The sequence below is a fragment of the Scleropages formosus genome, chromosome 19, assembly GCF_900964775.1.
Source record: "Scleropages formosus chromosome 19, fSclFor1.1, whole genome shotgun sequence".
NCBI lineage: Eukaryota > Metazoa > Chordata > Actinopteri > Osteoglossiformes > Osteoglossidae > Scleropages > Scleropages formosus.
The window spans coordinates 115,836-126,741 of record NC_041824.1 but is presented as its reverse complement, the minus strand read 5'-3'; the positions used below and the strand labels follow the sequence as shown (position 1 = coordinate 126,741).

At 42.4% G+C, this 10,906-nt stretch overlaps 2 protein-coding genes across 4 annotated transcripts; both read left to right on the top strand.

Moving 5' to 3' along the window:
- Positions 1-182: 182 nt before the first annotated feature.
- mrps15 (mitochondrial ribosomal protein S15) lies at positions 183-8,014 on the top strand. Of its 2 annotated transcripts, none has more exons than XM_018740985.1 (8): positions 183-497; positions 4,033-4,095; positions 4,267-4,342; positions 4,568-4,613; positions 4,769-4,853; positions 5,111-5,169; positions 5,392-5,583; positions 7,397-8,014. In XM_018740985.1, exons 1-8 carry the CDS (start codon positions 308-310, stop codon positions 7,523-7,525), a joined length of 840 nt encoding a protein of 279 aa, XP_018596501.1. In that variant the 5' UTR covers positions 183-307; the 3' UTR covers positions 7,526-8,014. The 2 variants fall into 2 exon arrangements, with proteins under 2 accessions (XP_018596501.1, XP_018596500.1); XM_018740984.1 differs by having other exon boundaries at positions 4,565-4,613.
- Positions 8,015-8,201: 187 nt separating this feature from the next.
- On the top strand, positions 8,202-10,857 carry LOC108927666 (cornifelin-like). Of its 2 annotated transcripts, none has more exons than XM_018741088.1 (4): positions 8,202-8,400; positions 9,583-9,715; positions 10,050-10,186; positions 10,610-10,857. In XM_018741088.1, exons 1-4 carry the CDS (start codon positions 8,302-8,304, stop codon positions 10,706-10,708), a joined length of 468 nt encoding a protein of 155 aa, XP_018596604.1. In that variant the 5' UTR covers positions 8,202-8,301; the 3' UTR covers positions 10,709-10,857. The 2 variants fall into 2 exon arrangements, with proteins under 2 accessions (XP_018596604.1, XP_018596605.1); XM_018741089.1 differs by lacking the exon at positions 8,202-8,400 and adding an exon at positions 8,640-9,142.
- The last annotated feature ends 49 nt before the right edge of the window (positions 10,858-10,906 follow it).

Genomic DNA, 10,906 nt, shown 5'->3' with positions numbered 1-10,906 from the left:
TAAGCACTGACTCCAAGTACATATTTTAACATTAAAAACATTATTTACTTTGTGCAAAAGAAAGACACCTCGCGCCCCACCGTACTATGCGGCGAAGGTCATCAATGAATCTGGGATAGATTACACTGTTTTCTCTCGCGCGCGCGCAAAAAATCGATGCCTCCTCTTCTCTGCCAATCCTTTAATAATGTCTGCCCAAGATGGCGGCGCTGCCGTGTGACATTTGACTGATTTTAGTGCAACGTTTATCCTCCACCGAGAGTTTCTTTCCTTGTCGAGGAGCAGTAGCGCACCGTGCAGCGGGACGATGTTACGGGCCCTGCGGTGCTCGTCCTTCGTGCTGTCCAAGTGTGTGTTACAGCCGGGGCTCTTGACGCTCTCTGCGAAGCGTGGCCTCCCGCCGCTCCCGCTCCTCCGACCTCTGACGCCGGAGAGCAGCAGCTGCTTCACGCGGCGGCGGTGTCGGGATTCGGACCCGCGGACACAGGACGGTCACGGTACGTGGACGCGCTCTCGTCTCGTCCGAGGAACTCATCCGTTACTCGTCGTCTATTATTTGCCTGAAGAAGAGAGAGAGACTGTAGTCGTGTAAATTCGTTTCAGTCAATTTCACTCAGTAGCGGTTCCGTTTTGTTCTCATCATCCTAAAAATTTGCGGTAAAAACAGACCTGACTCTTTCTCACTCAGCTGCCCAACTCGACGACGGACGGGTCGAGTGCTAATGATCTCATGGGACGATGAGAAATTATAGCAAAATTAATAAAAAAAAAAAATGGTAATAGATGAGAACGAAATGAAACTAAAAGTTTAACAAATGATAACAGATCAACAGGCCAGGCAGTGAAACATCATGATGATGAACGTGATCATGATGATGATCATGGTGGTGCTGGTAACAGAACTGAACTATGTGCCAAATTGTAACATTACACTTGTGGTATCAAATCAAATGAAATGGTTTCAAACTCCGAGGGTAGGAAAGTAACAGTAACAGTGAAGATGACATCATCATGATGATGTTCTGGGTCGTTTGTACACCTTCCCTGACCCTGGGCTTTACATGATCATTAACAAAAGAAAAGCACCGTTTTTCCTCAAAGGCGTAAGTAAGAGCTTTAAGCACGGTGGCGCTGGTGCCTCAAAACTCCTGTGCGGTATGTTCAGACATGGGCTTCAATGTGGCTCAGTGACAGCGTTTGTGGAATGTGATTTACTCCTCGTGTCTGCATGATGGCGCTCGTCAGGACGCTCCACTCTGCTCCCACAGTGCAGAGACATGAGTTTCGGTGAATGAATAAATGTAAGCGTGTGTGTGTGTGTGAGTGAGTGAGAGAGAGAGAGCGAGCAAATGCACGTCTTTGTGCTTTGATGAGACGGCCACCCATCCACAACGACAGCCAATCAGATCCCTCGCTAGCGGGGTGAACGCTGGCGATGATTGTAGGGCCCGCAGGTGACGTATTTAATTTTAAAAAACACATTCCTGGCTATACACCTCTGCAGACAGTTACCGATGGTGAGTGAGTCAGGTAGGTGCGTAAGGCTAGCACCTGAGGCATTTCATATAAGTGTATAATAATTTTACAAATATTCGGTGAAACTTCCTTGTGTCCCTCTTTCGCAGCTCTTTGGTGACACTTTATGTACAGTATGTTGATGCAGTCTGTGCTTTGAGACCTTCTTGATCTCAGAAAGCTTACTAAATGTCTTTTCACACCGGTAGGGGGCATCATCCTTCAAAGTCTGACAATTTTATGGTTGTTGGTGGTGTCCTTAGACCCTTTACCTGTACATACTTGTTTTTGCCACTTTTATTTCTCTTAACAGAAATTTCTGTATAGTTTAAATAAATTCTCAGCCTCCTGAGAGTTCTGCTGTTGATTCCTCCCTGCCTGTGCTCCTAAGTAATTTCCAAATTACATTTATTTAGCTGATGCTTTTCTCCAAAGCGACTTCCAATGAGCTCTAGGAAGTGTTTTCAGCCCACACACCTTATTCAGCAAGGTGACTTACACTGCTGGATACACTACTTTCAATGGGTTACTCATCCATACATCAGTGGAAAACACTCTCTCTTTCTCTCTCTCTTTCTCACACACACACACACACTGTGGGTGAACCTGACCAGCATGTCTTTGGACTGTGGGAGGAAACCAGAGCACCCAGACAAAACCTACGCGCACACGGAGAAAACATGCAAACACCACACAGACTGAGCGGGGATCGAACCCACGTCCTCTCACAACACCCAAGCTCCGTGAGATAGCAGCGATACTTGCTGTGCCACCGTGCCGCCCCAACTAAAATCAATATAAAGGATGAAATGAAAATCTCAATAATCATGTTGCTGAGACGGTTAGATTCTCGGGCAGATAGTAATGTGTGTAATGATATAAGGCTTGTTCCAAGAGTCTGCTTGAAAACTTGTTATGGATCTGTGTCGTAATGGAAAACTTTTGCCCAAAAAGGTGGTGGTGGTGGTGGTGGTGGGGGGGGGGTAGCTACACCGGCACGTACACTGGAGTTCAAGCTCTTGCAGTAAGTGAACAGGATGTGGGAAACCAGAGACGACATTTCCTCAGCTACCAGCATATGTCAGCTTTTTTGTCAGTTTCTCACCCAAGCAGAGCCCCTAACTGCTTATTGAGCTGCGAGGACCCATTTGCAGCAGTGTTCTTCCTGTAATGACGTTACTGCAGTCTCATTGCATTGTTTACCTGTCTCTACTTTCACATTTATGCCATGCCTCTGCCACTTTTGTTATTTGTAACAGTTGTTGTTTAGCCAGCATGTTTGTGCGGTGCTACTTTTTCTTTTACCTCTTTGTGTAGCTATATATTTTACTTGAACTGTCAACCTTCAGCATATGAAGCAGAATCATTAACCACAATAGTGCCAATAACCTTGTTGTTTTGTTTTCCGGATACTAGAGTTCAGCTTGACCTATACAGAAGTTCTTGGTCATCATTACATGTTCTCTTTTTTTGTTGACATGGTTTTGTGGAAGAGAGACTCAGCAAAACACTTGTACAAGTTAAAAGTTTTGTTTAATTCAGTAAAGCACCATTATTGCACGCAGGAAAGAAACTCAGATAAGTGGGAAATGTCTCGAGCTTATATACCGTAGCACAAGCAGGCTCTTAACATGTATACCATCCAGTAACATTACGATACGGTTATCACAAGCCAGTCGTAAACTGGTCAGCAGAATGTTATTTGGCATTTTTTCGCAGTGTATTCCACAAGTAGCTGAAGTATCAATTTCGGATCTTAAACAGAACACAATCACAAACTGCCTTGAGTGTTCACAGGATAGAAAGGAACACCATGGCCAAGTAAATTAATGTGATTTCCTCACTATCTTACATTTATTCATTTAGCAGACTCTTTTCTCCAAAGCAACTTCCAGTGAACACAATGCAGTGTTATCAGCCCACACCTTATCCACCCAAGGTGACTTACACTGAGGTTACTCAGCCATACATCAGTGAAACACATTCTCTCTCTCTCACACACGCTAGGGGTGACTTAGACCCCAAGCTATCTGAACAGCATGTCTGCACACTGTGGGAGGAAACCCCATGCAGACATGGGGAGAACATGCAAATTCTACACAGACTGAAGGGGGGGGGGGATCAAACCCACCTTCTCTTGCACCACCCACGCGCTGTGAGACAGCAGCACTACTTGCTGTGCAACAACTACTATCCCGATGTGACTAGAAGATTCAGCTGAACCTGAAGCTGCTATAGCTACGACATTAAAAGTGATGCATTTTACATTATTCCATAGTGTTCAACACAGGTGAAATTATTTTACCTAAACAAATGCGAGGAACAAAATGTAGTTTAAATGTACATTTAAACTACAAACTCCTGAGAATAACATTATTACTGTTAGTTTAACTGTGAAGCTTAAAGTACTACATGTATTATGTAGGTCAGAATATTAGTCTGTGGTGTGTGTGATTAATTGCCTTTTTTTAAAAAAAAAAAAAAAAAAAAAAAACTACATTTCGGTGTATCCAACAGGTAAAGAAAGCCTTGCAGTCCAAGCAGTGAGGCATTATGCCCGACCCTCGAGAAGAAAGAATGGTACGTGTTTTTTTGTGGTTTTCTGTAGCGTTTTGCTTGGGATTACAATGTCTTTGGGTATCAGGTTACTTTGATAGTATCTCAATGTAAGTGCGGCCTGTGTGTTAAAGGTTCAATCATGAGTCACAAAAACAGACATGACTTTATGGTTCTGTTTGTTTTTGTCATCAGTTCCTCCAAGTCAGCTTGATGATCTGCCCCCGATGATGCTGAAGAAGGACTATGCAGAAGTACCTCTTATTAACACGTGTGTTCTTTATTTATTGACATATGAGCAATTGCTTTACTAGGGCACTCTGTGCCAGGGTCTGCAGCTGTCTGGGAAAGAAATGTTAACTCTGTGAATAGTATGTCAAACAGAATTAATGTTAACATCCATTTCCTTCAAAATGCTGAATGTAAGTCATGTCAATCATTTCTTTGGGACTGAGTTACATTTTAACACACTCAACTGGTATCTCATTTACAGAAGTGATGACCTTGTCAAGAGGCTTCTGTCGCTGGAATTTGCATGTCATGTAAGATTATATTTTTGTGGGTTTTTTTTGTTTTTATATTGTGCTTATAATGTTAGTATAGAATTGCAGAGGTGTAACATTGATTTTGATTAAACCATTTGGAGCTGGTATGCATTAAAGAAAAATTTTATTTCCCTACTCGTTTTTTTTATTAGCGGGATAAACTACGTTTAAAAGAGGATCAACTGGTGGCCAAAGTCAGGCGGGATGAGCATGACCGCAGCTCCACTGAAGTGAAGGGTGTGTTATTTTCTGCTTGAATTCATCAAAAAGGACAGTTGCTCCTGTTCCATTTATAGAGCTGCATGTAATTAAAAATATTTGGAAGAGACTTTGTAAATATTCAGATTTGTGTCTGTTACTAGCTTTGTGTCTGTTCAGCTGTATATCGTTCCCTTCTACGTGGTAAGAAAATAATTACATGGTGTAAATGAATGACTTATTTGAAGATGAGGCAGGGGATCTGTGTTCTATAATGGCACCTTGCTTGTTTTCAGTGGCCCTCCTGACAGCGCAAATCCGAAACTATCATGAACACTTGCAAACACACCCAAAGGTATGTTCTGAGGTCATGGACAGCAGTTGTGAACCCATAGGAGGCCAAAAGGCAGAAAGTGAAACCATAAACTGTCTATTCTTCATCGCCCTTAAGTGCAAAGATATGTGCTGTGCATCATCCATTAAAAACGCATTAAACTGAAACTTGCCCTTTTTAAACAATGTAGTCTTTCAGTTATGAATTGAAGTGATTTATATCCCCTCACTCACATCTCCTCAGGACAAAGCCAACAAGCGACGCATGTTAATGGCCATTGACCGGCGGAAGAAATACTTGAAGTACCTGCGGTTTACGCGCTACAGCACTTTTGAATCTGTGTGCCAGAAGCTGGACATCACGTACACTCTACCACCAGCATACTATAGGAGACTCACCAGACGATGGAGGGCCAAGAAGGCACTCTGCATGAAGGTATGGCACCAAAGTAAAGTGTGTGGAGATACTCTGCCTTTAGATAACTGCAGTACAGCAAATGAGAGATGAGGCTGAGCAAACATCAGTATATTCAGGAACGACATCTTAACAGCTCTACCCCATACAGGTTACTGTGCTATAGGTCAGTGCGAACATAAATGAAACACTTGAATAAATGAAGGATACAAATGATATTGAAGTCAGGTGCTTCCACACAGGTGTAGTACTTGAGATACATAAACAGTAAGCACCCCATCATGCTCAAGTTTATGTTGAGAGATGCTGGACAGAGCCAGTTGGTCATTGTGTTGGCTACCATGGTTCGAAGAAGGCATCTCGGTGACATTTAAAGAAGGCTGACTGCCGGGGCACATTTGGCAGGAGCTTCAATAATGAATACTTCTCAGCCTGCCGTTGTTTCACAAAGGTAAATAGCTAAGGTGAAGCTGGCATGGAAATTAGAGGCAAACACAAGATCAGCAACTATGGATATAACAGCACGATTCTCAACCATGATGTCCATGCATTTTTGTGAGATGTGAGGAGGAACTGACAAACAACTCAGTGTTTTGAATGCAAAGGTCAATCTACATTTCATCAAGAAACTCCGCAGACACATTGTGGTCAGGTTGTGGTACACAAACTCCCTATTAAATCTAAAAATGCACTTTTGCAGGTGAAGTAGTGCAAAGAACTAAAAGCATATAGTATGGTGAAATGGGTTATCCTTCACTTTGGTCAGCAGGTAGACCAGTACATGTATGTAAGTACATGTAATCAAGTCCAGGTGCTGGTTTCCCCACCATGACCTGTTCTGGTGGTTCTCTTATTCTGTAGGGTACATTTAGTTAGGGTTAACATGAGTTAGGGTTGCTGATTTCTTAGAGAGTAAGATGGAAGACAATAAATACCAAGTGATTCTGAGTGATCATATTCATCAGATGGTGAAGCATCTTTGTCTGGGAGGTTGTGGAATCTCCCAAATGGCAGCGTCGTCATCCACAGGGCACAATCGGTCAGTGCATAGATTAGAGAACTTGACATTGAAAACCATGTAAAATGGCTGTCCCATTCTCTAGACTTCAACCAAATTGAGTGCTTACAGAACATTCTAGAGCAGTACTTAAGGCAGTGTCTTCTGCAACAATCAAAACACCAAGTGGCAATTTTTCATCAGTCAGTGGTGTTACATTCCCACAGTACGGTTGCCGACACCGTGTCTAGAATCTATGCCAAGGTGCGCTAAAGTTTGCGATGACCCGCTGTCCTTTGTCGGAGTTCCCTTTACTTTGGCGTTTCATTTTATTTTGGTTTTCTTTATTTTGTATTGCATTGCTCGCTAGTATTCTTAGTCGGTCATTGATTTCAAACCTGTTACTACCATTAGCCTGATACACTATGTTTGTGACAGATGGGCATTCATGAAATGAAGCTTTCAAACAATGTTTTTGATTTGTGCTATAATACCATTGACATATCCACACTCAGTGCAGTTATCAGTGTCCTTCGGGATTCATTTTATTGTCCTTCACCACTGAATTTTCAAGAAGAATAAATGTGAACATCTATCTAGTGCTTCCTAAAGCTCTCCAGTGCTTCATAGAGCATTTGTGTTTATGTAACTTCTTGCGATCACCTCCAGATTTGACCATTTCTGCTGCACGTGTGTCTTGTCAATGGTGTGCAAATAAAACTGCCCTTTTTCATATGAAAGCCAGGAGCCCATGATCCACATTCAAACACACAGCACCTTCCTTGTGCAGTTGAAGTTAACGTTGCATGTTGCTATTTCCTGCTGCTTTCCTCCTAGGTGTTTGAGGTGATTCAGAGGCGAAAAGCGAGAGAGTGGGGGAGGCTGAAGCAGGCTACCCTCTCTGCAACGGGGGAGGCAGAGAAAACAGAGCTGACACATGAAAAGGCCCAGGGAACTACGGCATAGGAACCTGTCCCCTAAATGCTGAATGAACACTTTCCCTATGAAACATCGGTGGTGGAGTAAACAGTAACGCTCATTCTTCTCTCTTTCTGGTCACTACTTCTAATTCCTTTGCTCTTGCTGTTCCAGGTTGAATCCTGTTTAATAAAATAATGGGTACATCTGTATTGGACTAGACATATGTTTTTACTTCTTTGGTTTTTTGGCTTTGCACTCATCAGTTGTGTTCAGCATTCATTTGTATCCTGACATGGATGCAAGATGTAAGGTTTGCATTGGAAAAAATCTCAACCAATCTGTGTCATTGTTACCAAAAAATATTAACCTGCACCAGGACCCTTGCTTGTTGTTCTGCAGATAAATTCAGTCAAACTCCACATGGTGGTGTATACAAAAACTTCACTTGTGTTTTTACCAATTTTAGGTTTTGTTTTTTTCCCCAATAGATTTTTACCATGTCAGTTACAAACTGCATTAAAGTTTTTAACTATACCTGCTTGCTATCCTGTCATGATGGTTTCTTTGGAGAAATTTCCAAATTCATTTCTATTTGACATACGTGTATCATCTTTTGGACCAACTTTAAATTCTCATTTTATGAGGAAATGTATGTGCACAGTGCAGCTAGCATATGTTCATGCTTTGATTTATATTCTGATGTGTAAGTTTAAAAAAACTAGTACTCTGCTACACTTGAAGTTGCAGTTAGACATATAAATGAGGTTTAAAGCATAAACATTTAAGTTAACATTTCTGCATGGAAATGAGCTGGTCTTGATATGACATCGTGTGACCAACGTGTTGCAACCGCGATGCATCAGCTTCCTGTTGCAGAGCTGATCGGCGCTTCAGATCAGAAGACAGTCACTTATGTGAAGGTAAGTGTGCTGCTCTTTAACATTCTTGAGTTGTAATAAAAAGTGTAAACTGTAGAAGCTATATGGCAATTGTGTAAATCCTACAGGTCTGTAAAGTGTTCACAGTGTTACTAAGGGTTAGGCTTAGCGCTTCCGTACTGGCAAAAAATGGGATTTGCACTTGAAATGTTGAATGTATTGCGAGAGCATACTTTAATAAACTGTCTGTGAAAATCCGCTTTATCAAAAGTATTAAGATGATGTTTACAATATTTTCTAAAAATTGAATGACAATGACAAGAATGATAACAGATGTGGTGTAATATTAAACGATTATATACATTTTGCTTTCCCAGAGTACCGTACTTATATATGTTTTCATTTACAAATCTGGTCAGAGAATGGCTTGAGATTGGCCTCAGAAATGAAAAAGTAAAAACTGTACAGCTTTGTAAAAGAAATGCGACTGATGAGTTAGGGATTTTTCAAAGTATTGTATGAAACTACAATCTCTCTTGCCTAAATGCACTTCACTGCACAAGCTTTGAGACACGTTTCAGCATAATGAACTTGAGTACGACACTTTCTGCTGGCTGTGTGAGAACAAAACTACTGTGAAAAGGAAATCTCAATGCTTTGCAGTTACAGATGCAGCCTGAAGAATGCTTTCCGACCTCAGGAACCACCATATTAAAGTATACAAACTGGGAGGGAGAGAGTGTGTGTGAACAACGTTAGGAGCTATATTCATTTACTCATGAATGTAAAAGACATTTTTACTGGTGATCTTGCCTTTTGACACCACATCATATTGATTCATTTTTTAATTTTCATAGATGTATTTTTATACGTGTTTGTGTTTCAAATATGGCGATTCTGTTATTGCAGTTTTATCATTTGTAACAGTCACACCTTTTCCACCCTCCAGTCCATCATCTGGGGGTACTGGGAATACCTTGAATCCTTGTTCTCTTAATTCCACAACAAGTGATTTATACTGATCTGGAGTCTAACATGGGAACCCTGGACTGGAAGTCAATTCATCACAGGCTCGAAATAAATTGACTTGTTACTCATTTACTAACACTTGAGAGCATCGGACTGCTTGACACACTGCGCTCCAGTCTCCTACCAGGTCATTTTTCCTGAAGACAGATTGTTTCCCATGGCTGCTTGTAAGTAATCTGCAATCTGTGTTTCCAGGAAGTTTCGGTTTGTTTGGTCATGACAAACCCAGTGGTCACCCATCAGCCAGGGCCAGTTGCTTATGGGACCAATGTGCAAACTGGGGAGTGGAGTACAGGACTGTGCTCCTGCTGCAGCGACATCATGGTCTGTAAGTACAGCCACAGACTACATGAACAAGGTGCACCAGCAGCCATATTTAAAGCACAGTTTAAACTGCTTTATATTAGCAGGGCTGAGCACAAGTAATTCATTAAGATGTCCATGTTCAATGTTGACTTGAATGTTTTACTTACAGATAAAAGATGGAAACACTGAGCTTTCTCAATGGAGCAGAATGTTGTATGCAACATAGCAGAGTCGAAGCACTGCTAAAATGTCTCATGCATACTAAAGCTTGTATTAGTCCTCTTGTCGTAGAGCTCATCCCCCGTCTGGGTTGCAGTGTTGTGATGAAAATGACCAACGTCGCATTCCTCTTCAAGGTGCACTGGGCTGCCTGTGTCCAATCGCACTTGGTTGTTACACTGCTAACAAGTACGGGGAGAACGTCTGTCTGGCCTGTATTCCTGGAGGCATGACGGCCATGAGGACTCACATGAGATTGACCTACGGGATCCAGGTATGGGACAATGGAGATTTAATTACACCCACACAAAACAAGAGCGGTAGCTGTAGCAGTAGACAGTCCAGTACTAAAGTAGACCAGATTTCCTCGGGAGAATATGTTGCATTTCTGTGCCGAAAGGAACGGCGATTCTGCCCGTGCTCTTGTGTAAGGCTGGAAGGCTCCGTCCTTCTCGAGCGCCGTTGCTTCCTGTGCCGCTTGAGGAGGAGCGAGGTGTCGGCATGTTTAGCCGAATGTTGCACAAGCTTCCGTCTGCTCCACGCAAACTCATTTTGAAGTTCTAACCATGGATTTAAGTCACTCTAGTCTTTTGTGCCGCTTTCATTTCTACGCCGGCCTCTTCCTTTCGATGGCGCTTGTGTTCCGCTGCGTCGCGCAAAGGCCCCCAGCTCTTACAAAAGGAATGCTTTCTTTCAGGGAACGATATGCAACGATGCCTTGATGTCGTTCTGCTGCGGGTTGTGCGAGATGTGCAGGATGGCTCGGGAAATCCGCATCCGCAATGGAGAAACCTAAAGGGCGATAAGTGGTCATCGTCGGCTGACCGCCCGAATCATGCTCGTGGCAACACGTTGCTCTCGAGTGCTGGACTCAGACTGCACTGTGATGCAATGCTCTCGATGCTGTTTAGCACTTTTAACCTAATAAATGAAACAGAAACGTGCTGTTAATTTTATTTCATTTTGTTCTTGTCTCTCCATGTCTCCCAACGTT

Bases quoted from the DNA above. Each gene is read 5' to 3' on its own strand.
- mrps15 (XM_018740984.1), top strand. From the start codon at position 308: ATGTTACGGGCCCTGCGGTGCTCGTCCTTCGTGCTGTCCAAGTGTGTG. The intron at 4,096-4,266 runs GTACGTGTTTTT...TTTTGTCATCAG, and splicing joins ACCCTCGAGAAGAAAGAATG to TTCCTCCAAGTCAGCTTGAT. The intron at 5,584-7,396 runs GTATGGCACCAA...CTTTCCTCCTAG, and splicing joins AGAAGGCACTCTGCATGAAG to GTGTTTGAGGTGATTCAGAG.
- LOC108927666 (XM_018741088.1), top strand. From the start codon at position 8,302: ATGACATCGTGTGACCAACGTGTTGCAACCGCGATGCATCAGCTTCCT. The intron at 9,716-10,049 runs GTAAGTACAGCC...TTCCTCTTCAAG, and splicing joins CTGCAGCGACATCATGGTCT to GTGCACTGGGCTGCCTGTGT. The intron at 10,187-10,609 runs GTATGGGACAAT...GCTTTCTTTCAG, and splicing joins GATTGACCTACGGGATCCAG to GGAACGATATGCAACGATGC.